Genomic DNA, 27,385 nt, shown 5'->3' on the forward strand with positions numbered 1-27,385 from the left:
TGTACTTTTTAATATGTATTTGGTATAACTTATGCAAGAATCTCTATCAGGGGTCCTTGACCCTGAAGGCATATTAGAATGACGGGAGGGGGGGTATTTTTAAAGGTTTTAACATAGCCCTCACACTTGGGGATCTAATTTAATTTCTCTGAAATGGGGGGATCTAATTTAATTTCTCTGAAATGGGGGCTATCATCCTTATTCATTTATTCTCATACTCTCTTTCACTCTGTCTCTGTGAATCTCACTCTCTTTCAAACTCTACAGACAATTCTAATGTGTACTGAGGTTTAAGGTTCACTGGTGTCTCTTAGTAATTGTCATCAAAGTAATACCTATTATTCATTAAGGGCTGAGATATATAAATTATACTTACTTGTATTTTATAGATATATATATATATGCACACAACTATATCCCCCAACTAATTTTACAAATAATGAAACTGATTTTCAGAAATATTAAATAACTTATCTAAGATTATGCAGCCATAGTGAATAGATCCAGAATTTGAGTCATGCTTAAAGGCCTTAATCCTCCATCAAAATATTACTAAATAAATGTACATGTAAATATACTTGGTTAAACATATTAAGATATGCACAATTTATTTTTATAAGCCTATCCTTTGTTTTTTATTATTATTATTATTATTATTATTATTATTATTATTAACCAGCTAATGTTCCTAAATATGTCAATTAGGAAGATTTCTACTGAATTTCCTACCTGCACTCTCTTTTTTTCCAGTCCAGCCTTTTTACTGCCCACCATGGACATCATGCTTATTTCTGACCTCTGGACCTACTGCTTCTCCCTTTCATCCTAACTATCTCTATCTTCCAGGGTTAGTCACTGCACAAATATCTTTAAAACGGCAATTTAAAACAAAGGCAGTCAATGCCTAATTGGGTCAATGCCTCTGTTCTCAAGATGGGGAGAAACGCAAGAGATCTATGGAGACTTACCTCTCAACAAGAATCATTTACTCAACTAAAAGTATCTTAAATCAAAAAATAAAGAAAAAATTAAAATACCCTACTGCTGCTTTAAAACTGCTAAAAATAAAATTTTCACTGAAAAGTGTCAAAATATATAGACAATTGCTGTTTTATCAAACTGAGTATTAATCCCATGCTATATATTTGCATCCATTGCATAGATATGGGTATATTTATGTTTAGAATATTCATTATGCTATATTTATATTTACTATGTATCATAATATATAGTTTTGAGAACTTTTAGATAAATATTAATGCATAAACCACATTGTCCCCAAATTATACCAAAATAATATAGCTGTTGACAAAATAAGTTCATATATGTAAACATTGATTAATCATCTTTATAATTAATAAAGCTTATTTTAGTATTCATTTTTTTATTAATAGTGATAGTGATATCTCAAATGACGAGAAAATTAATGTACCTTCACAGTATGTTTAAGCGTTAGTAGTACATCCAGCCTTTCATCTTGAGAGAGATTTTTCAGCATAATGCATTTATAGATGTTCTGCAACTCTCTGGCTCTGATGGTGAACTGTGTATCCATCTCAATTATTTTGCCACTAAATGTTCTCCATACCTTTGGAGCTGAACACTTAAAAATAATATTATGTTTATGATTATCAGTTAATTGAAGGTTAAAAAATAACTTTGCTACTTCTACTGAAGACTAACTTAATATCATGTACATTACGAATAAAAGTATCACTAAAACATGAGGAAATTAATTGAAGAACTTGTAGACCTTGGGAAAGCAAAACAGTATAGGAAAAAAACAGGGAAGAGCTCTTTAGTCTGTGGAAGTGCAAACATTTCTACAGGACTCAGAAATCGCTACTAATCGCTACTAATCTGGACTAACTAGGATGCTGAATGACTTAATGAGCATTCGGATGAGTCCTTGGGGGACGGCAAACATGATCTGCTGGTTCCATTACACTGATTTAGAGAAATGTGCCTGGATCATGCTTTGCCACTTGAAGACGTTTGCGAACCGACTGTTCTAATCCTCAGTGCACTGGACCTGCACACAGAGCGACACGAGATCCGCCACTTAGGGTTTTGTTTCCCATCAACATAATCTCTAACAGGCTCACAGTTGCTCACAAAGCAGGTGCCCGTAGTCGGACGACTTTCCTTGGCTCTTAGCAGCGCCGTGATCCCCATCTAAGCTAGACACGCCAAGACTCTCACTCCCTGTTTTCAAATCTGGCGTGGAGCCCCCCAACCTAGCCGCCCCCCACGGACTGAAGGTTAACCCTGGCGCGCACTGGCCCTGCAGCTCCTCCGTGGGCTCCTGGGCTAAGAGTCCAGGAGACAGAGCTCGAGTGACACACCGGAGACACCACTGCAACCTTTAATGAAGATTAAGCCTGTTTGACAGGGCTCCTCCTCTTCCTTACCGAGATTTTAAGAAAAGATGCATTCACCTAGAAATTTCCCAGTGAAAACTCACTATTTTCTCTTCTCCTTCATGGTATAAAGCTGCTTGATGCCTTTCTGTGTTTTTAATCTATTAGAACAAGGCTATTTTGATCACAACTATTAACTGTCCAAATGTTGGATTTTTTTAATAAGCTGAATGGTAACTGCTTTGGAGACCTGTAGTCCCAATTTATGCCATACTTGCAGCCACTTAAATCTTAGATTTGATATAAAGTTTAAACAGAAGCCCATGTATGGGAACAAATCATCAGAAATGCAGACTAGCCAAAGAGAGAAATAATATAAGGCTGTATTTAGACTGACAGTATTTATGAGGAACTTTTAGTTGCAGCCTTAAATTAATTTTTTTTTACATTTCATATTAGCTAATTACACTAAAAACTGAAAATTACCACCTAAAAACAACTATACTTGATATGCTTTCAAAGTAATAGTAGCATTTTTCTGATCAAAGACAAAATAAGTGCTGTTCAGAGCTAGGAGTTTTTATCAGAAACTTTAGATTCTCAGTTCTAGCTTTAATCCAGCAAATGAGAGGCTGCAATCCTATAATTAATTTATATTCTTAAGACATAAATCTAATATTAAATAATGCACTGCTAATGAGCACACCAGTAGAATTAACTCAAATTTATTAAGGATTATAAAAGGGAAATAGCTCAATGAAAATATCTTGTCAGGGTCCCTGGGTGGCTCAGACAGTTAAGCAGCTCAGGTCCTGATCCCAGGGTCCTTGGATCTTGGATCTAGCCCCTCCTCAGCAGGGAGTCTGCTTCTCCCTCTCCCTCTGCCTCTTCCCTTGCTCCTGCACGTGCTTGCTCTCTCTCTCTCTCTCTCTCTCTCTTGCACTCTTCTCAACTAAATAAATAAAATCCTTAAAAAAAAAGGAAAATATTATGTAATTTAATTATTATCACTTAGAAATAAAAATATACGTATTGTTTTAAATCGATATAGCTTCCTTTGGGATGGGCCTCTGAGTGTACTAAAGTTCAATATTTGTTTCCAAGCTCCTTTTAAAAGTTTTAAGGAATAAGCAATGTTAGGCTGTTTCATATTGTGATATTTTAAAGTCTAACTAATATCTTAATCTTCCCATGCAATTTTCTTCAGGGTGGTTCTACCAAATGTGATTTCCTTTCTTCCAGTAATATGGACTATACCTTTTGCTCTGCAGGCGGTAACTTTATTTGTAGTAATCTAAGTATAATTACCTTTTAATGAAATGCCTAGTTCATCTACTAAATTGTATTTTAGCTGACAGACTGATTTAACTCCACCTCCCCTCCAAGTTTTTAACCCCATCTAATGTACTATGATATAGTAATCTCTTGGGTTTTTTCCAAATATATTCAACAGTCAAATCCTCCCCACCCTCCAATTTTTAACTCAAACCCTACCTTTTCCACAAAAATTCCTAACCACTATGTTTTGAACCATGGAAATTGCTAGTACCTGAAGTCCTATTGTACTTGTAACACAAACACACACGAGTATGCAGTGTCTCTATTTCAATCACTCAGGGCAATGAAATCTAAATACAAATTGTTATATAGTTATTTTGTTTGTTAATTTTATTTCTCCTGAAAGATTATAAGAAATAAATTGCTCATATAGTTCTGTATATGTGATAGGGCCTAGGGTATGCATTCATTCATTCAACAAATATTTGTTATGTTTACTATATATTAGTCAGTGTACCAGGCAGAGTAAATATATATACTGATTTCAAGAATTCTCAAATCTAATAACATGTAAAGAAAAGAAAATAAGTAACTAAAATAAAGGGTTATTATGCTTGATGACTGCAGGTAAATGAAAAGGTTGCTATGAAAAGAAAATCGTATCTAAGGTGAAACCTGAAGAATAACCAGGAATTAGCCAGAGTAAAGTGAACTGAGTGATATAATCAAATAATTCTGGATTTGAAGTTTGAGTTTCCCTAGCTAGCACTCAAAGATATATTTTAAAATCTGTTTGACAAAGCTGTTTTTAATACTTGGATGTATTTCTGCCAACACTGATAACTTGGTCTTCATTCAAGTTTAAGCTGCTTTGATTTCAGGCTTTAAGGTATTTTTATTTTATTTTATTTTATTTTATTTTATTTTATTTTATTTTATTTTATTTTATTTATTTTTTACTCTGACACAGGAAAATGTGTCAACTTTGCTTATTTCTCTTTCCTATCTCCTTTTTTCTTTGAATGCTTTGGCTGTAATAAGAGATATACAACAATCATGTTCTTAAATTGCTTCAGAAAACGGGAGCGTAATAAATTCCATTAAGCTGCCAACAAATGAGACAGGGCAGTCTCCGGAGGAGAGAAACAGAAGAACAGCAGGAAGACACGTTTCAAGGAGGGGACGGTGCAGAGATAACAAAAACCTGGAGAGCAGCAGGCTTCCACAAAAGAGAAGAAATGACTGCATTGGGAGAAGAGGGCTTTCTTCCTCCTAAATTAATACTCAGGTCCCCAAGGGCACAAATTAAGAATAACCCCAACCCCCCAAAAGCTACTGTGTAGTGATCAAGTTTTCTTTGACACAGAAAAGAGGTTTTGTTCATATACAGAGGACACCCCTGTGCACTATGGTGCTCAGAGAGAAGCAAAAATCGGTTGCATTTTTCTATCCCATTAGGTGTTGGCCACCAGAGTATGGGGGAGAAAATAACATTTAAATGACACAGCTAACAAGGACTGTGAGAAGTGGTATGTGAATCAAAGAAATAAACGGTCTTGAATCTAGGGAAAATCTCTTGCAGAAATTCAAATTGTCTCTTGAACACAGCTTGGGTGAAGAGAACTCAAGATGCATTAGAAACTGGCTGACAGTTTTTTATTCAAATTTCTTGACCTGCTTTTTTCACCTCGGTCAGCTTGTGGGTTTTTAACATTTGATAACCTGCCGAGGGCAACGTTTGATGTGTTAAAATTACAAACTATTTAACTAATACTTCAAAAAATCTTTAGGTTAAGCCTTTTATGGAGAATGAAGGTTTAGTATAGAATCCATAATAGCTGATTAGTTTAATTCCTTGATTGGACTAACTGGAAATAATATCATTTATTACTCAGGAAAATATTATGATCAGGAATAAGAAGATTAAAAAATAAAATATTAGTTCAATAAACCACATAATAAACCAGCAGCTCTGGTTGCTAGTTTTGACATTTGAAAAAAAAAAAACTCTGACCTCGTCTAGTTTCAGGGATTAATTATAAGCTACTTTTTCTTAGTAATCAAAAACAAAACAAAACAAAGTTACTTCAAGTTTTATGAAATCAGCACTGTCTCCTCCTGAATATTAGAGACAATGCTGGTATGGGGGAGCAGAGGTAGGTAGGCCTAAATGAATAGATATTGTAGAAGTATTTGCAAAGAAAGACTATACAATCTATCTCAGTTGTTTTCTATGATGCTTCACATGGCATCCTATACAAAAAGGTGATTTAAATGAATCTGCATTAAAATAACAAAGATTTGATCATTTACTATAACAGATTATTATTGTTTTTTAGACTTGCTTCTCCATTCAGGATTCTTTCTTTCTTTTCTTTTCTTTCTTTCTTTCTTTCTTTCTTTCTTTCTTTCTTTCTTTCTTTCTTTCTTTCTTTCTTTCTTTCTTCTTCTTTCTTTCTTTCTTTCATTCATTTTTTTTAAAGATTTCATTTATTCATGAGAGATACACAGAGAGAGAGGCAGAGACACAGGCAGAGGGAGAAGCAGGCTCCCTGCAGGAATTCCGGCTCAGGACAGGACTCCAGGATCACCGCCTCAGCCAAAGGCAGATGCTTAACCGCTGAGCCACCCAGGCGTCCTTACTATAACAGATTAAAAGTAGGCCAGAGTCACTGTTAGTCAATATTTTTAAAGACTAGACTAATTAGGCTATGTAATAGATTAGGATCAACTAAGGTGACTATGGATTTAGAACTCAAATTCTAAAACCTATGACCCACAAAAAGCCTTTCCCTTGATTTCTACAAGTTCTTGTGGCTAATTTTTCCCTCTTTCCTTCAGTCTTCTGGTCTTGTACCCTTGTGTGCTGTCCTAAATCAGTGTGGACACTAAGGCCCAATCATTTCTTGTGTTCCCTCTCCTCTTGCCAAACAAATAATAATCTTGCCCTTAATACTTCGTTTATTTAGGAATTTAAGTAAAAAGTCACAAGGAGCCACACTGTCCCCCATTGCCTTCCAACTGTCTCCTCATTCTACTTTATCTTTTTCTCTCTTGGCAACGAAATCAAAATATCTCCATCTTCCTGGCAATTCTTCCTACATCCAGGATCCTTCGGGTCCTCAGTTTCTACCTAAACAACTTAACAATTTTTACAAAACAAAACAAAAACAAAAACAAAAAAAGACCTCATCTTTCTTCTTCACGAAAATTTTTGTGAACAAAATTTCTCCATCTTATCTTTTCTTGATGAGATTTCAAGACCTTTGTAGAGTGCTACACTTCATGAGAAAGAGCAATGGTCATCAGCTGGCTTCAGAGTCAATATTATATGTTGGGACTTTATCTACTTTTGAACTCTTTATAATTCATAACAGGTTTAGATACAATGTTAGATAAACATGAGGCCTGGGGGTGGTAGGGCAGGAGGGGGGCATAAAGGCATAAAAAGAATAGATACCATATATTTACAACAAGAATTTAAAATAGTTTATAGGAAACAAAGCATCAGAGAAAGCCTAAGTAGAAATTCCTGTAGAAGTTCCAGCCTCAAATAAGGAAGGTGCCACTCATCTTGCTTGTCCCCTGCACCTCAGAGGCCCTCAGCTCCTTCACCCTGGGTCCCTGCTGCCCTGAGTCCATGCCGTCCTCCTTGGTAAGTTTAACTATCCAACACATAAGGAATACAGTTCCCAGTGGTGAAGCTGGATTCAAGATAAAGAAATTTGCTAACAGATTAAGTTTAGTTTGAAATAGGACTCTGGAGAAGTATGAATATTATGCCTTCATCTTTCCTAGAATGAAGATATTCAGGAATTTGAAATGACAATATCTACATTGTCTAATTTCTTGATAACACCTGAAATATGAAATTACATACCATTATCTCTGTCCCTTTGTTTTCCTCCCTGCCTTCCTCCATAGGCATATAGTAACCCTCTGTGATAAGCACTGTGCTAGCATATGAGGATACAGAGATAAAAGATAGCTCTTGCTTAAGAAGCTCAGTATCTAGGAATGATTCACATATGTAAACAGATATAATAAAAACTGACCGCTATGTACTAAGGCAGAAGTGAAATAAGGTCTCATGAGAGTATATAGTATAGGCTAAAGTAGGATGATCACCAGATCTTTTCTGGAAGAAGGGGCATCTGAGCTTGTATCGAAGGGTACATTGTTAGCTAGTAAGGAAACAGGGAGAGGATGCTCCATGTATAAGCAACACTGGATACAAAGGCATGGAAAGCACGTGGATTTCTGAGGACATGCAAGTAACCAAGCATAGCCGGCATAGTGTGGCTACCGTATGCAAGAGGAGATGACAGTGAGACATCAGCAGGACAGGTGAGGTGTGTGGAGAATTGATTATGGAAATCAGAAATCCCTACTCCCTTACTGAGGGCAGTAAGGAGGGGCAAGAGTAGAGCTGTGCGTAGGGAGGTCACTATGGCCGTGGTATGGATGACAGAGGAGGGAACTGTGAAGTGAGACTGGAGGCTGAGAGCCTAATTTGGAGATGTAAAGTCATCCAAATGAGAAGGAAATCCACATTCAACTAAATCACTGTCAAGCTCACACACACAAGACAAGAGCCGTCTCATGACAGCCTCCCAGGGGACAGGGAAGCAAAAGAAAGGAACTGCTCCATAACACCTCTTCAGAAGCCTCTCAGCCTTTCATTTTCCAGTAGGATCATAAGGCATTCCACCAAGATTCAGATAAGCTGTGGTTGAAGTCTTTGCCTTCCTGGCCTGTTTGGATACGTGCAAGTGTGCTATGGCAGAGCCATTTCCCTAATATGCAATAGTAGTGGGCTTGAAAAGGAAGAAATAAAGAATTGAGATGATTAGTAAAGCAAGAACAAACTGTCTGGTGGCTGGATGGAATGTCAAGAATAATGCCCAAGTGTCTGCCTGAAGCAACTGGATAGATGATAAAAACATTCATAAAGATAAATTATGTGAGTGCTACAAAACAGGATCAGTTTGGAGATGAGGAGGCAGAGAATGGTGAGATGATGTAATTTCAATGTTTACATGTCAATTTAAGGTGTACTCTTGGGACACCCAAAGAGCAATAAAAATAATAGGCAAGTGGATATGTGATCTGGAAGCTCCTAAGACAGGTCTGACTTGGACCTGCAGGAAGTTCCAGGCTGTAGGTAGTAGTTAAAGCCACAAGAAAATCTGAGATTCAAACAGGAGGGTGTATTAGTAAAATGAAAGTAGGGCACTTATGGTACCAAAAAATATGGTTTTTAAGAATGAATGTTCTCAAGTAACAAGAACCATACAACTAGAATCACTAAAGGCAAAGATCTTGAAGAACTCTTCGTCTTGTGTCTGGATTGGCTTTTGTTTGGAAAGATCAGGTTTATAGGAGATTGGTCACTATGGAAACAGGCTACGCAATCAGTATCAAACAGGCAGTTTCAACATGAAAAGATAATTAGTTTTTCCATTAATTGTATGTTTTCATGGTTTTCAATAATCATATATGCTTTTGGTCAGAAAGTCCCAGTCAGTTAATGACCTGGTGAGCAAAAGCAAAAACACTAGTCGATAGCTCTTTTCCCCAGGTTGCTTTACTATGAGGCATCCCAAGCCCAGACATTTTGTGACTTCAGTAGCTGTCCATTTCATCAGGATTTGCAAGTCATCGAACTTCCATAGCCAACCTAAAGCTAAATGAACAGTCAAAGGTATCTTTATTTTTTCCTTCATGGCCTGAAACCTTGTAGCTAAGAACATATTAATTTCATGTTAATTGTTAACTGTTAGTCTACGCCACAGTTAAAAGTCTAACACTGTATTAGAAAAAATTTAAACATGCAAATTCGTACAATGTAAGTCTCTTCTTCAGCTCATTATTCTACATTTTTAAACTCAGGGTACATTCTTATTTAAATAATTGTTACTTTACTAACCTTATCCAAAAAGGTTTGTATCAATGCTTCCCAGTTTGCCATATTTGCAATATATCTATGTCTCCCAATGGAAGCAATTATCTGGGTCTCTTTTTCCAGAAGTTCACACAAAGCAGCTTTCCTTTCAGCTCCAGTGAAAGACTGGTTAATGCGTGCAAATTCTTCTTGCCTCCAGACTAGAGGAATAACATGAAAGACTTGAGTTTTTAAAATCCCACATCTTTCCAGAAAAATTTTTACCATCATATCCCAACAAATAGTATTTTATTTTTATGTCAATTTAAATAAAATTAAACATGAATATAAGCATTCATATTGTACACCTGACATATGAAAAAATAGGATAAAATGGAAGCTGAGAAACTTAAAGCAATAAAATTAGAGTCAAACAAAGAGAAACCAAAGGAAATCAGCCAAAATGATGATAAATTAAGCCTCCAAGTAAGCACGTGTTCTCCCCAGTATTAAAAAATACATGGTTTGGGTTTGTAGCAGCCATGAACACATATTACTCTGATCTCCTATCAAGAGAATAGCTGCTTTTGCCACCTAAGCAAAAGAAGTCAGTCAGAGAAAGATAAATACCATATAATCTTACTCCTGTGGAGTTTAAGAAACAAAAGAAAAAAACAGGACTGGGGGGGGACAAACCAGGAAACAGATTCTTAACTATAGAGAACCTGTGTGGCTCTGTCTGCCTTTGGGTTAGGTCTTGATTCCAGGGTCCTAGAATCGAGTCCTGCCTCAGGCTCCCTGGCAGGGAGCCTGCTTCTCCCTCTGCCTATGTCTCTGCATCTCTCTCGATATCTCTCATGAATAAATAAATAAAATCTTTAAAAATTAATAATATTTATTTTAGGGGACCTGGGTGGCTCAGTCAGTTGAGTGGCTGACTCTTGATCTCAGCTCAGTTCACAATCTCAGGGTCCTGGGATCCAGCCCTGTGTGGGGCTCCACGCTCAGTGGGGAGTCAGCTTGAGATTCTCTCTCTCCCTCTCCTTCCGCCCTTTCCACTTGCTCGTGTTCTCTCTGTTGTTTCTGGCCTTCTTCTGCTATAACCACTGACTTTTGTGATATTTAGTTTTACAGTTTTATCAAACTACTTCTCCCTCCTCTCAACTTGAATCAATTTGAAATCATCTTGATCAGGCCAAGGACATGTCAGTGATATTCTTTACAAGAATCCACTCTGTCCCTTACCGGGAATACATTATTCAGGCACTGTACAGCTTGGTCTATTCGAAAAGAAGATTTTTAAATTTAAAAGCTAAATTGTCTCCAGCAAAGGGGTTGTAAATTTAAGGGCTAAATTATGTTATGAAAGTCCAGGAAATCTATGATTGATGAGTTCATCCTTTAGTTTTCTCAACCCAAAGAACTTTTAAAAATTGGACAAAATCCACATATCCAAAGGCACTATATGAAAGAAGAGAAAAATTGCTTGCTTCTGGAAATAATAACTGAGAATATTTATCTCATGGGATTATATAGATGCTCCCAGAAAGCAAATAAAAATTGAATGATATAAGTAAGTAAACCTATTTTACTTCCAGTTTTACATTAGAAGCCTTTGGGACCAGTAATAAATTTAGGCCACTAGGATATTACTTAAGCTATCCTGCCAAACTCAAATAGCAATATACTGCTCTCCTAGATTAATACTTAAGTCCTGGGTGAATCTGGAGATATATGCACTCAAATTCACTTATATTCATGTATATTCAGACTTTACATTTTGCTTAAGTTATTAGCATGGTTTTTAAAAAGGGAAAAATCCAGCGAAGCTAATTAGAAATGAAAATAATGGGCTTCAATTCCAGTAAAATTCTCCATTAGATGAACAACCTCCCTGTAAATCTATGGTAAGGAATGGAATGCGGTATCGGAGAAATACCATGTTCCAACTACGGATAAGGAATGGAAACACACAGGAATCAGGAGTAGATGGACAAAACTTATTTTTTATCTGAATTAACACTTTCTAGGCCTATACAGAAAAGACATTGAAGAAAACAAGAGACTCTGACCCCTTTCATAAAACATGGATGATGTTAATAAAAAAAACAACAAAACCCTGGAATACTGAATTAGTTTTCTAGGACTGCCATGACAAAGTGCCATAGACTGGGAGGCTTAAACAACAGGAATCTATCTCCTCACACTTCTGGAAGAGAGAAGTTCCAGATGAAGGTGATGGTAGGGTCAGGTTCTTCTGAGGGCCTCCCTCCCAGTGCCTAAAGGGCCACTATCCTCCAGGGTCTTTACGTGACCTTCTGTGTGTATGTGTCCTAATCTCCTCTCCTAAGGACATCAGCTATGTTGGTTAGGGCTCATACGTAGGACCTTATTTTTTTTCTGAATTACTTTTTCACAGGTCCTGTCTCCAAACTCAGTCATATTTTGAGGTACTGGGGTCAGGACTTCAATATATGAATTTTGGAGGAGCCATCAGCCCATTACAGATGTCAATAGCCACCAATATTTTTAAATAAAAAGATCTTAAAGGGATTAGTGCATTTGAAAGAATATATTTATTCTGTCTCCTTAACTTATCTTCTTGGACAAATCATCCAATTTCCAGGGTCTGAAGTTCAACTATAAAGTGAAAGGATAGCACTAGTCCTAAAGTCTATATACATTCTAAAATTTCTGAGATATAAACTTGCAATTTCCAAAAAAGAAAGAGCAGAACATACAAGATTTTGTCCACCACTATAGTTTATATGCATATGCTTTTTAAAATTCTCGTTCATGGACTGAAAGCCTGAATGGAGAGAACCAAGGAAGATTCGGGCCGAATCCCCAGAGCCAGATTATGACAGTGGACTCCCTTGAGATCACCAAGTAATAATTAGAGAAGAGTCGGAAGCTGCCATCAGCACAAGTCAAAACAAGGCAGAGGGTTAGCAGATTCAATTCAACAGATACTCACTAGATATAATGAGCAGGGCTCTTATCAGGGATCCTTGGCACAAATGTAGACAGTTAAAGAAGTAATGTTTCTTTTTAAAGATTTTATTTATTTATCCATGAGACACAGAGAGAGAGAGGCAGAGACACAGGCAGAGGGAGAAGCAGGCTCCATGCGGGGAGCCCGACGTGGGACTCGATCCCGGGACCCGGGTCACGACCTGGGCCCAAGGCAGGCGCTAACCCGCTGAGCCCCCCGGGATCACAAGAAGCAATGTTTACAGAGAATCAAGGACAAGGAAAAGAGGCTCTGGGCCCAATTCATGCTGTCAAGAGAAGTTTCCTGAAGACGATGACTCCTATGCTGAATCTGAAGTAAGAGTGACAATTCGGATCAATGAAAGGAGTCACCTTCAACATACTGCTCTCATAAGGAAAGGAAAAAAAAAAAAACACATGAAAATAAAATAGTGTTCCTGGAAACGGCTTTGACTTTGATACATTATATTATCTTACATAGTTAAGTTCATTTTCCTAAAGTGATATATTTTGCCTTTATTACGAGGGACAGAACCCAGAGGAAAAGCTAAACTTCCTGTTAGGAGTTAGAATTCAAACTATGCAATTGTCACCATGAGCCACAGGAGGGCAGCAGTTTCAAAGACTACAACAAAACAACCTAAAAATTATTACTCTGAGACTTTTAATTTAGAATTTTAGGGCTGGAAGAAAACTTTAAAAATGCCTCTTTTATGTAAGAAATTTCCTTTTCTTCCACATAAATCATGTCTATACATACAAACTATGTGTTCTATTTTAATATAGAAAATCTGTATAAAATTATTTATCACATAATAGTAACATATATGCACAAGTCTTTGCACTTTTAAAGTACATTCAAAAAAATAAATAAAGTACATTCATAGGGGCGCCTGGGGGGCTTGGTGGTTGAGCGTCTGCCTTCGGCTCAGGTTGTGGCCCCAGGTCCCGGGATTGAGTCCCACGTCCAGCTCCCTGCATGGAGCCTGCTTCTCCCTCTGCCTGTGTCTCTGCCTCTCTCCCAGTGTCTCTCATGAATAAATAAATAAAATCTCTTAAAAAAAAACTTATAAAAAAGTACTTTCATAAATGCAGTACTTATTTTCTTTTTATAAAGTCCTGTGAGGTAAATGTGCCAGAGATCATTAAGTCTTTTTGTAGATGAAGAACCTGGAGCTTAGAAGTGAGTGACCTGTCCAAGTTAATAGCCACCAATAAGTAGGAAAGGTGGGACCTCATTCAGCAAACTTTCTGTTGTTTTGCACAACCACCTGTCAACCGAACAAAGTAACATTATCCTTTAGTTTGTTCATGTGAATTTGAAATATTATCTGAGTAGAGTTCTGCTATAACAGAACTGTAGTTTTATACTTGTGAACAAGGCCTCTCATAGACACCTTGCCAACAGTTCTAACTCTTAACACTTAGAAACAAATTTTGTTTTCTTCTGAGAGAAAATGAAAATAGAAGTGAAGTTTAAAGTAAAACAGAAAGTATCTGCAGAGGCCAACAATTAGGAGAAAGTGGAGGCAAAGCCAAGGGAGCGGGCTGTCACCTCCAGCTGTGCCACATTCCTAAAGCCACTCGATTTTGCATGTTACAAAGAGATAAATTTATTAATATTGCTTGTTAGACCTAGTGTTTGACCGAATCATCTTTTGGTAAATAGCATGTTACCGTATAGCTATATGAACAGACCCAGTATCGGACACCTAAAATTATATTCAATGATATGTTCTGTTACTCAAGCTAGAGATGCTGCATTACAACATCTTTGGGTTTCCACTTCATCGACAATCATTCATTCTATCAGTATTTGTTGAGCATGTGAGCTGAGCACAGAAAAAGAGAGATCATCCAAAAAAAGAAAAAGTTATTGTGTCATGAGCCTACAGTCCAGTGGGGAAAATTAATGTTAAAAAGATGTATTACAAATTGTGGTGATGACATAAATGAAAACTTTGGGGAGAATCCAAGTTCTCCTGTTAGTCACAGAAGCCTCTGAGTAAGTGACATTTAAGCTGAGATTGGAAGGGGGCAATGGGAAAAGGCTGCAAGAAAAGTGTATCTACTGCCCTGAGTAGGGAGTGCTTGATCGGTCAAGTAACTGAAGTTTTTAATTGTGCCAATTACTAGTACACATCTCGTGGGAGAAACAAAGCATAAAAGTCACTTGCGTTGAGAATATACATTTATATTGATCATTAATGGGTGGTAATTAAAAGATATTACCCGTACCCTCCCTAAAGAGCAGAATCAGAGACAGGATGCTGAACTGAGGGATTCCAAATGGTTCAACTCTGAATTCACAATTTCCCAAGACCATCAGAGACCCAGATTGGACAATACTTTTTCTTTTTACCTCACAGGGATGATCAAGTGAGATAACACACTAAAACCACAGAATTTACAGAGCAGTATGCACATTTTATTTATCCATTGTTAATATAAAGGCATTCCCAATTTCATTCCTGCCTTAATTCCTGTCCCGAATATAAAACATTATTCATCTCTTTAAATTCTCTAATCCAAAATGACATCATCCTGAAATAATATCTTCCTTTTGTCTTTAGTAAACCTGTTTTTTTCTACTAGTGAAAAATTATAAAATTATTATTGTACACAAAGGCTGTTTCAAACTTACGTTCCAGTGCATTATAAAGAACTTCAAAATCTTCTTTTGTTTGAGGATTATGCCTCCGGTAATAGTCCAATTTAATCCATTCTTCTTTTTCTCTTATCTTCCTTAGTTCTTCCTCTGCTTCCCACTTCAACCTTAACATTTTCTGTCTTTTTAAATCCTTTACTACGACTTTAGCATGCCATTGTCTATAGTAAGTCTGTAACACTATTACCTATAGTTCAATTAAAAGGAAATCAAAAGTGTTTATCATCAACTATATCAGATAATAACAAAAAGCAATGGTGATTATTTCTATTCCAATGTAGTAACTTTTATAAAGTACCGAGTCTAGGTTTAGCTCTATGCCAGAGATTCTCAAACCCATTAGAACATATAAGCTGTGGATAATGCACATCAGCAATTTGACTTTGAAATCTAGCAAATATGCCTTCCTAGGAGGCAGTAGGTACAATGCTTAAAAGCATAGTCTCTGGATTAAAATTTAGTCTAGATTTTGCCTCTGTTACTCATTTGTTTTTTGATTTTGGTTTATTTTGCATATAAAGTTTAGCTTCACCCTTACAAATCCTCAATGAATATATTATTGTTATGAATATTGTCTTTAACCATCATTAGCTTAGGCTCATATTTAAAACTTTCATTATCTAAACACAAAGTAGATAGGGTTATATGTAGAAACCATCAAAGGCAGGCTGGATAGAAGAGAGACTCAAGCAGACAAGTATGTATTAAATTGTGAGAGATATAAATATGTCTGAGGTTATAGTATAGTATTAGGTCCTCAAGAAACTTGCAATGTAGCTGAGTTTACATTTTTATTTACCAAACACATAAATTAAAATAAAATATGGAGAGGCTAGATCAAAACTGAGGACAGGGAATACACTGACACATCTCTGTACTGTATCCTAACCCCTGGTAATTATATAAAATCATATAAGCAGAAATCAATAATGATACTGGATCATACTAAAGGAGTCCTCCAAAGAACAGACACTATGAAGAATTCCCTCAAGAAAGGAGGCAGGAAGAATATATTGGAGAAGGAATCTATGCCTATCCTGCATGGGAAAGGTAAACTAGAAAACACACAAGGGTCTGTGAGACTGCTTCAAGCCCCAAACCAGTGCATCCTGTGAGAAATACAAAAGGGACAGACATCTCTAAAACAATTCAGGTAAACAGTAACAGAAGTATTTGCCTCTGGGCAAGAACAGTTAGAGTCCCTGGCAACCCCCTGGATGAATAGAAGCTCCTTCTTCAGAAAACTAGCTCTCTTCCAGAATCAAGGCTTAGCCATTCCTAAAACCACTGCCGTAAGGCTATAGTAAATAAATATGGGTAGCACACTGGACATCAGGGATCTCAATACCCTGCCTACACACCCAAGAATAACCAAACATTTGGGAAGAGCCCACAAAATATAAGGCTCCTCATTCAACAACAACAACAAAAAGTTTACTTTTGTGTGAAACAGAATTACTAGAATAGTGGTTCTCAAAGAGTGATGGTCAACTCAGCACTATTAGTATCATCTGGAGAACTGTTAGAAATGCAAATTTTCAAGCTCCACCCCAGAGCTACTGAATCAGAAATCCTGGGTGGGGCACAGATTCTGTATCTTACAAGTTTCTGATGTCTGCTAAAGTTTAGAACCACTGTACTAGAGTAAAACAAAACAAAACAAAAGCCAAGACCAGAACTAGAATTAACATTTTCAGATGGAGGAAAAGAAAAGGATATTGAATCACTATTTAAAAAACAATTTTTTTATTTTAAAAAATCAATTAGAATGCATTTAACTTCGGTGCTATTAAACTTGTTAAACTTATTAAATAATGACACCAAATCACAGTCTTTTAAATAATATATAAATTTTACCCTTTTACATCATAATCCAGGGATTAGCAAGCAGTTTAGGGCTGGTAGGAAGCTCTATTATATTCAACAAATGGCTTCCCACTCTTCTGCCCTAGTGGCTGATCTATTTCTCATCATCTTCTGAAAAGTAGACAGGGAGAAAAAAGACAAAAGAATTGCAACCCAGTGACTTTAAAAAGTGGCATACATCACTTCCCTTTACATTTCATTTTCAGGCCTTAGTTATTTGGCATTACCAATATACGAAAGAGATTTTGAAACATAGTCTGCAATGGGGCAGCCAGGTGTCCAGCTAAAGCTTTATCACAATGAGATGAATAGATATTGGTGGAGAGCAAGTAGTTGACTATAAAATGATCTGCATGAATGTGCAGAGCCTAAGAGGAAATTAGTAAGCAAGAAACTTAGGTGAGAAAGTCTTTTAGATGAAGAGTAAAAAGTCATAAAAATGAGAATGAATGAAAGAAAATTAAGAGACATGGAAGATAAATGCAGACATTCCAAAATATGTCTGATATAATTTCTAGACAGAATGAAGAAAGTTGATTAGAGAAATTACTCAGAATATAATAAAAGAGCATGTCCTCAAACTAAAGAAAGACATGAGCACTCAGATAGAAAGGGTTCATGAACAAATCCCAAGCATATCACAATAAGATTACTAAGGGTAAAGTAAAAATCCTAAAAGCTTCCAGAAAGAGAAAACAAAGAAATGAGAAATTGGCATCAGACTTTTAAACAAATAGAGCTTCAAAGTTATAAAGAAAAATAATTTTGAAAATAAGTTTAAATCTGTCTACACACACTCAAATTAAACTTCAAGAATGAGGTTGATTCAACAAGACTAAGATAGTTTATCTCCCATGCATAATCTCTAAAAGAATTATTAGACAATGTGTTCTAGCAAGAAAAATAAGTTAAGGGATGCCTGGGTGGCTCAGCAGTTGAGCATCTGCCTTTGGCTCAGGGCCTGATTCCGGAATCAGGGATCGAGTCCCGCATCAGGCTCCTTCCGTGGAGCCTGCTTCTCCCTCTGCCTGTGTCTCTGCCTCTCTCTGTGTGTCTCTCATGAATAAATAAATAAAATCTTTATTAAAAAAGTTAAAAGGGAAAAATTTAAAGATTGAGCAAAAATTTCCAAGAGAGTTATCAAGCTAAATATATCTTATTTGTAAAAATATCATATATATCAATATAAACACATATAACAGTAAGCAGTTATAATTATGTAGAAAATTTAAGTATATAGCAAATTATATATATAATTGTAATTGCAGATCATCACTGGATAGGAGGAATGAGGGAGGAGGACAAAGAAATGAAAAACAGAAAAGCCTGCTAAAGTCCTTGATTTATTCATGGAAAAGATAGAACCTGAATAAATATGCTTTAGGTATTAAAAAAAAATTAGGAAATAAAAAAATTTAAAACTTTTTATGAGGCACCATTAGAAAAAGAGAAATAAATATGGCACCTGCTTCTGGATTATGAAAGAACAAAAAAAGAACGAAAAAGTTCAAACTAACAAAGATAAAGAAAGGTTAGTAAAAGAATAAATAAACAAGATATGAAGAACAAATAAAAACCAAAATGAGATGGTAGGAATGAGTACAAAAATATCAATAGTCATACATAATACAACCTTGTTAAAACAAAAAAGATTTAAAGTAAGTACTAAGTACTGAAATCAAGAAGCTCGAGGGGTGCCTGGGTGGCACAGCTGGTTGAGCAACCAACTCTTGATTTCCACTCAGGTTGTGATCTCGGGATCCTGGGATCAAACCCTGCATTGGGCTCAGTGCTCCACACAGAGTCTGCTTAAGATTCTCTCTCTCCCTCTCCCTGTGCCCCTCCCTCCACTCATGCTGTCTCTCTCTTTCTTCTTCTGTCCCTCTGAATAAATAAAATGTTTATAAAAAGCCCAAGAATAAAATAAATATAATACAAGTAGAAAGGAATCAGTGGGCAAAAGAAGAACTTATTAAATGGAAATTTACTCCTTATACTGGCTTTTAATCAACCGCTCTGTTTACACCTCACATCCCACTTCGACCCCCTCTGAACCTCCTATTCATGTTCCAGGATTCCATGGGGCAAATCTGTTTGGTTCCTGATGCCATCCCCCTTGGCAGGCATTTAGATTTTCTCTTCCTCAGTTTAAGTAAGTCAAGCTAACATTTCTCTGTCTTCTTTACAACTTTAAAATAATAGACTGGCATTTACTCTTCTCTTTTCTCATGTATTCTTTGTTCCTGTATATTTTTTTATTCCTCTAAAATCATTGTATTGGATTTTGGAAAGTGTTGTAGAGATTTCCACCTCCTCACCTAATCCATTTTCCCTACTTCCTTATTAAAAAATTATATGACATCACAGAGCCACCATCCAAACCCTGTACAGTAAAAAAGCAAAAATTAGTTTGGACTGAGAACATAAAAACCTATCAGGATGGAATAACAGGCCCTAATAAAGTCAGTTATGAAGTTAATGGGAAACAATATTTCTTTCAAGGACATTCTGCAGCTATAAAATATCCTGACAATCCCCTCCTTGGAGTCACTGCTATTTTCTTACTTACTGAGAAATCTAGTTCTCTAAAATCATAATCTACCAGAAACTTTGTTATTTCAAATTAGATAACTAAGAATGAAACATACCATTCTTGCAAGGGGGACGTATGTCACGTTGATAGAGAAAACCAGCCTTGATTTACAACCAACGTGCTAAATTTCAAAGAAGAGACATTCCACATCCCTCTTAACTTTGTTACCAAAGGGACAAAGCTGGAGGTACCATGCTCCCTGATTTCAAACTACATTACAAATCTAGAGTAATCAAAACAGTATGCTATTGGCATAAAAACAGACATATAGATCAATGGACAGAATAGAGAACCCAGAAATAAACCCCCACATATATGGTCAATTAATTTATGACAGAGAAGGCAAGAATATACAATGGGGAAACTGAAATGCAAAAGAATGAAACTAGGTATTATCTCATACCACACACACAAATTAACTCAAAATGGATTAAAGACTTGAATGTAAGACCCAAAACAAACAAAACTCCTAGGAGGAAACATAGGTGGTAAGCTACTTGACATCAGTCTTGGCAATGATTTTTTTTTTAATCTGACTCTAAATGCAAAGGTAACAAAACCAAAAATAAACAAGTGGGACTATATCAAACTAAAAAGCTTCTGCACAGCAAAGGAAACCATCAACAAAATGAAAAGACAACCTCCTGAATGGGAGAAAATATTTGCAATCATATATCTGAGAAGCAGTTAACATCCAAAATACATAAACAACTCCTAAAACTCAAAAGCAAGAAAACAATCTAATTTAAAAATGGACAGAGGATTCAAATAGACATTTCCCCAGATGCATATAGATGGCCAACAGACACATGACAAGATGCTGAACATCACTCATCATCTAGAAAATGCAAATCAAAACTACAGTAAGATATCACCTCACACCTGTTAGAATGGCTATTATCAAGAAGATAAGAAGTAACAAGCGTTGGTGAGAATGTGGAGGAAAGGGAACCCTTGTGCCCTGTAGTGAGAATGTAAATTGATATAGTCACAATGGAAAACAGTATAGAGGTTTCTCAAAAAATTAAAAACAAAACTACCATTTGACCCAGCAACCCCACCTCTGGGTATTTGGCCAAAAAAAAAAAAAAAAAAAAAGAAAGAAAAGAAAAAGAAAGAAACACTAATTCAAAAAGATACACGAACCCCCATGTTCACTGCAACATTATTTAGAATAGCCAAGCTATGGAAACAACCTAAGTGTCTACTGGTGGATGAGTGGATAAAAAGGATGCGAGATATACATCTATACATCTATACATCTATAAATATATCTATACACACTATGGAATACTACTCAGCCATAATAAAGAATGAAATCTTGCCATCTGTAAAAATATAGATGGACCTTATAGGGAATTTTGATAAGTAAAATAAGTCAAAGACAAATACCATGTGATTTCAGTTAATATGCGGGATCTAAAAACAAAGCAAATGAACAAACAAAAATCATAGATGTCAAGAACAGAATGGTGGTTGCCAGAGGGGAAGAAGGTTAGGGCACAGGTGAAATGAATGGAGTCAAGAGGTAAAAACTTCCGGTTATAAAATAAATGGGTATGTAACGTGCAGCATGGTGACTATAGTTAATTATATTATGAAGCATGCCTGTAAGTTGTCATGAGAATAAATCCTAAAAGTTAACCTTGTATGGGGACAGATGGTAACTAGATTTACTGTGATGATCATTTCACATGTACTACAAATATCAAATTGTATACCTGAAAAAAAATACTGTTATGTATCAATTATAGCTCAATAAAAATTGTTTAATTTTGAAAAAAATAAATAACATGAAATATATGGTGTACTGGACAATTTTGAGTTGGTAAGACAGTAATTCAAAGAATTTTAGTATCTTGAATATTAGTCAAACTTTGGCCCTAATAATCAGATGCTTCTTCAGAGTCTCAAAAAGAAAGTAGTAAAGAGCAATGGACATCTTGTGATTTAACAGCCATCACCACTAGAGAGACATCGAGTGGGGAGGAATCTGTCTAAAAGTCTCATAGTGGCGGGTGCCTGGGTGGCTCGCTCAGTCAGCTAAGCATCTGCCTTCGGCTCAGGTCCTGATCCTGGGATCTTTAGATGGAGCCCCATGTTGGGCTCCCTGCTTGGCGGGGAGTCTGCTTCTCCCTCTCCTCCTGTTCTTCTTCTCGTGCTCTCTGTCTCTCAAATAAATAAATAAAATCTTTTTAAAAAACTAAATTCTCACAGTGGTACTCATAATGTGGCCTACGATTCTACTGCTGGCCTAGACTGCTTCTTACCTTTTTAACAGGATACAATTGTCCTCAGGAACCCTGCACCACAATGTAAATCACATTATTTAATCTGGTTACTTTTTTTCTCACAGGAAGACTTTTCAATGAGAGGAGCACTGCATTGACATAGTCTGGCACAGATTCCGTAACTTTTCATACACTTGTACTTGTGTTGCACTAGCCTAAAAGGCTTGAGTCTTTGTCATCATCAAGGGCTGCTTCTGTTCAAATGATGCCCTGAGCTAGAGACCCAGCAAAGCTGAGTCATAATCCAAGAGGACCCTTAACACTGAGTCTGAATCAGCCAGAAACACCCAGCACGGAAGAAGGAGGATTGCTAGTCAGCGCTACTTCTTTCTTCACTAATAAGTGGTCTTTTCCATTTCAACTGCCAAGTGTTAAAACTACGCAATTCAGTTGAGCACCTTCGGGTAGGAAGAAACTAAGTAGGTATTCTTTAAGCTTAACCCAATCCAGAAGCTATTCAGTAAAGAATTCAAGACACACAATTTGACACATGGCATGCTCTCAATTGTGCTCTATACGTGTGGGAAAATGAGAGGAAATACGCCAGCCAGTCCAATAATATGAGAGCATTACTTTTTATCAAATTTCTGTTTCAACTTCACCCTTAACCAAATTGTCCTGGTTGGTTTCCCCTCCTTCAAGTTAATGAGTCCTGTTGCATGGGTTGTGGTTTCTCTGGCTTCCTCACGGAGGCAGGTTCCTCAGGACACAATCAAGTCAAAGCACAGGGCTGCTGAGAGTGATCTTGCAGGTGGTGAAAGTACGGTAGTTGTTATATGCATGATCTCGTAACAAATGAACTGGGGCATGGAGGGAAGCCTTCGTGTTCTTGGGCTCCTTGACCTCCAAACTACCAGCCCAGCCTACCTCCTCCAGACCCTTAACGCCTGCACTAGCTGTGGTGTTCAGCTGACTTTCCAAGCATCACACACGAAATGGACAGGGAATGCCTGTAAATCTTATTCCAATTGTAAAAATCCTGTCATGTCCTGTCAAAATAAGTCCTTGAAAATTCTATCTGGGCCTGGGGACAGGACTACCAGATCAGAAAAGTCAAAGTCTCAGCAAACACTCTGTCCAGAATGATAAAACTGGACAAAATTGTATTTAAAAAATAGCCATTTCAGGATTCTGGAAATTGACCAAAGCCACACATCAAATAAATGTTTATTGAAAAAAATTACTAAACTTCAAGTAGGAACACTGACAGTCTGTGGCATTTCAACTTAGGGTTGCTCTCATAGCCTCCTTCCCCTAATCCCTGGCTTCATCTGTGTCTACTTTCAGGCCGCTAAATTGATTTAAGGTGAGGCAAGGAAAAAACTCCATATTCCCTGAGCAATGTCACAAACAACAGTAAACTCAATCCAAAAAAACAAAAAGAAACAACAACAACAAAAAAATGGCCAGCAACTCAGCCGCAAGGGTTTCCAGAGCAAGCAACAGACAGGTGAGTGGCCAGAAATTAATCAGGGAGATCAGGAAAGTGAGGCAGCCGTAGGGAGCCACCATAACATCCCCAGCATGCCTGGTAGCCTGGGCGGAACACAGGTACAGGGTAAACACATACTAGGAGCGAGCAGAAAAGGCCCCCCCTTCAATATCCCAGGCTAACCGTGAGGCCTTGTGCAGAACAAATACAAGAAAACCCAGCAGAAAGTAAAAGCCAAGATGAACAGAAACTCAACTTGTCTGAACTTTGAATGCATCCTCCAATCCACACGAGTCCATTAGCAAAAGTGGAAGCTTTACTAGATCAAGGGACTTGAACACAGCCTCTGATCAGTCACTACCTAACCATTATGCTATGCTAAACCAGGGACAACCCTTAGGAAGCCAGACTTACAAATAGGAAGACAACAACCAAAAAAAAAAAAAAAATTGAGTGGAGACACAATGGCTACCTTCCGTGCTAGAGACAGACTCTCTAAAGCAGATTTCAGCAATGACACTGTTGATACTTTGGACCAGATAATCATCTGTTGCAGTGGGGCTGGAGTTTTTATGCTTACAGGATGTTTGGCAGCATCCTTGTCCTCTACTCATTAAAGTACAGTAGCACCTCCCCCAAGTCATCATAATCAAAAATGTCTGCACCAATGTAAATGTTGCTATTAAGCACATGAAAAGATATTCAATATCATTAGCCATCAGGGTATAGAAATCAAAACCACAATGAGACGACCCTTCACACTCACTAGGAGAGCTATAATGAAAAACACAGAAATAACAAGTATTGATGAGGATGTGAAGATACTGGAATCCTCATATACTGCTCGTGGGACATAAAATGGTGCAGCTGCTCTGGAAAACAGTCTGGTAGTTCTTTAAAATGGTTAAACCTATACTTACCATATGATCTAGCAATTACATCCCAAGAGAAATGAAAACATATGTCCACATGAAAATGTCCATCAACCCATAAACAGACAACATACAGTATATGCATTGGCATGGATACAATATATACCTAATTGAGTATATTCAATGGAATATTATTCTGCAATATAATAGAATGAAGTATTGATACATGTCACAACACGGATGAGTCTTGAAAACATTATGCTATGTTTAAAAATATTTATTTTTATTTTTATTATTTTTTAGAAGATTTTATTTATTTATGATAGACATAGAGAGAGGCAGAGGCACAGGCAGAGGGAGAGGGAGAGGCAGGCTCCATGCCGGGAGCCCGACATGGGACTCGATCCCGGGACTCCAGGATCGCGCCCTGGGCCAAAGGCAGGCGCTAAACCGCTGAGCCACCCAGGGATCCCCAAAAATATATATTTTTAAAAGCCAATCACAAAAAACTACATATTGTATGATTCCACGTATATGAAATATCCAGAATAGTTAAACTGATAGAGGCAGAAAGTGGATTAGTGGTCTCCCAAGGCAGAAAACATTGGATGGAAATAGGGACTGACTGCTGGTGGGTCCAGGAATTTTTTCTGGGATGATGACAATGTTCTAAAATGTTGTGTAACTGTTTCTATAGTAAAAAAAAAAAAAAAAAAAAACACATTAAATTGTATACTTTTTAAAAAAGTATATATTATATTGAAAATAAAAGTTTTAAATGGAATAAAAACAAAAGAATTAAAATGGTACATTAGAAAATACCTATGTAACATAAAAGAAGACAGTAAAAGAAAAAGAGAGGATGAGAGAGACATCTGACATAGAGAAAACAAGTAGCAAGTGTTTGATACCATCCAATCTTATCAATAATAACATTAAAACAAATGTATTAAAAAAAAACAAATGTATTAGACATTCCAATCACAAAGTAGAGATTATTAGACTGCATAAAAAGATAAGATCCAATTATACGCTGTCTATAAAACATACATTCTAGATTAAGACTCAAAATAGGTTGAAAGTAAAAGGATAGAAAAAGACCATGCAAACAATAACATAAAGGAGTTGGAGGAGCTATATATTTATATCAAAGAAAGCAGACTTTAGTATCCTGTTGCTCTCAATTACTCTGGAAAGCTCCGTAGGTGACTCTACTATACCAAGGATTAAGGCCAAGGTAAAGAGAAGACAAAGCTAATAATGGCCAGAGGTAACACACAAATCCCTGGGGCTCTGCAAGCGTAAGGAAAGGACTAGGAGCATTTAGGGTTCTGGTTCCTTTTACTGAGGGGAAAATGGAGATAAAACCTGCCTTTAATACCTGTGAAACATAACTCACACTGATAAAGACTCTCTCCTTGACCAAACTCTGATCAAGCTCCTCTGAGCAGTTTCTCAATTAGGCTTCAACTCTTGGCTTCTGTGATCATCTCCGCATTGTTCGATTTTCCCCAAGTCCTGCTAAGTCAAGTTTAAGGAGAATCCCTCCCTCATTTGATCAGGTTCCTCATCTTAAAACATAACCCCCCAGATGATGCCTAACCACTCAGTGAAAGACCCTGTTAGAATGCTTTACTCTCCCCTTACTCCTGATGTTTTAGTAATTTTCCACCATTGACCCGTACCCTACCCCTTGGCTATAAATTCCCACTTTTCCTTATATTTAGAGTTGAACCCAATCTCTCTTCCCTTCCACAAAACTCCACTGTACTAGCCCCTCTTAAATAAAGTCTTCCTTATCATCTTTAACATGTATTATGAATAATTTTTTCTTTAAGAACACTCATGTGGGTTGTTTTATAAGTGGTGTGGCTTAAGAAAACACATGTAGACACGCACAGAACAACTGGCTCATTTATTTCATTTTTAGTATTTACTCATAATAAACATTCTCTTACCGCCTGTAATCTTTGAGCGTGGTATTCTGCTGCTGAAAAATATTTTCCTGGTATCACCAGTTTATCAGTCATATTTGATACATACACACCAATTTTAGTCATCTGTGTGGATGTTGTATTTGTAGTTTGTTGGAGCTTTTTTCTCAGAAAAACTGTCTAAAATAAAAACATAAACATTTATTTAAATATCCACAATATAGACATTAATCAGTGAGTAAAGAGTACATTTTCCTGTGTTCTTAATTTTCTGTTATTATATGAATTACCATATAATTCCTTGGAAGATTTTAATTTATTTTTTTAAGTTTTTATTTGAATTACAGTTAGTTAACATACAGTGTAATATTAGTTTCAGGTGTACAATATAGTGAATGAACACTTTTATACATGACCCGGTGCTCATCATGACAAGGTGCTCATCATGACAAGTGTACTCCGTAATCTCAATCACCTACTTACCTATTCCCTTCACTCCCTTCCCATATTGTCAATTTGTTCTTTATAGTTAAGTCTGTTTTTTTGATTTGCCTCTTTCTCTGTCTCTCTCTTTTTTTTGTTTCCAAAATTCTACATAGGAATGAAATCTACATAAGAGTGAATGGTATTGGGCAGCCCCCAGTGGCGCAGTGGTTTAGCCGCCTGCAGCCTGGGGTGTGATCCTGGAGACCCCGGAATCGAGTCCTGAGTCCCACATCGGGCTTCCTGCAGGGAGCCTGCTTCTCCCTCCTCCTGTGTCTCTGCCTCTCTCTCTCTCTGAATAAATACATAATTTTTTTAAAAAAAGAATGAATGGTATTTGTCTTTCTCTGACTGGCTTATTTTGCTTAGCTAATATGCTCTAGCACCATCCAAATCATTGCAAATGGGGAAAATTTCTATTTTAGAGAGGTACACAGAACATTTGTTGATTTGCAGTTTGAAAAACCTACATAGAAAAATAAAAATATTACCTGGGTATCTCTACAAAATACATTGTCTTTTTCAGGAATCTTTTTAGGTACAGTTTGTGTTCCAGCATTATGATATTCTATTCCTGTTATTTTATGTCTGAATCCACCAAGAAATGGTTTGTGAAAGTCAGATTTAATAATCTCAACAGGTACCTCCTGGTACTGAGCAATGCCTAAGGAGGTAAAACCAAGATTGAATGAAAGTTCACCTACAAAGGGACTCTAAAATACTTTATCTA

At 36.8% G+C, this 27,385-nt stretch overlaps 1 protein-coding gene across 5 annotated transcripts in view; it reads right to left on the reverse strand.

Moving 5' to 3' along the window:
- Positions 1–27,385, reverse strand: part of IQUB (IQ motif and ubiquitin domain containing) — a 51,796-nt gene that overhangs the window by 13,463 nt on the left and 10,948 nt on the right. For 4 of the 5 annotated variants that reach the window (XM_041727375.1, XM_041727376.1, XM_041727377.1 and 1 more), the window contains exons 5-9: positions 27,147–27,319; positions 26,197–26,352; positions 15,161–15,371; positions 9,568–9,743; positions 1,433–1,603 (exon numbers count right to left, since the gene is read on the reverse strand). In XM_041727375.1, coding sequence (XP_041583309.1) covers positions 1,433–1,603; positions 9,568–9,743; positions 15,161–15,371; positions 26,197–26,352; positions 27,147–27,319 — 887 coding nt within the window. The remainder of the gene's footprint in view (positions 1–1,432; positions 1,604–9,567; positions 9,744–15,160; positions 15,372–26,196; positions 26,353–27,146; positions 27,320–27,385) is intronic. The other variant, XM_041727378.1, reaches the window with a different exon arrangement.

Source organism: Vulpes lagopus, chromosome 13, assembly GCF_018345385.1.
Source record: "Vulpes lagopus strain Blue_001 chromosome 13, ASM1834538v1, whole genome shotgun sequence".
Lineage (NCBI taxonomy): Eukaryota > Metazoa > Chordata > Mammalia > Carnivora > Canidae > Vulpes > Vulpes lagopus.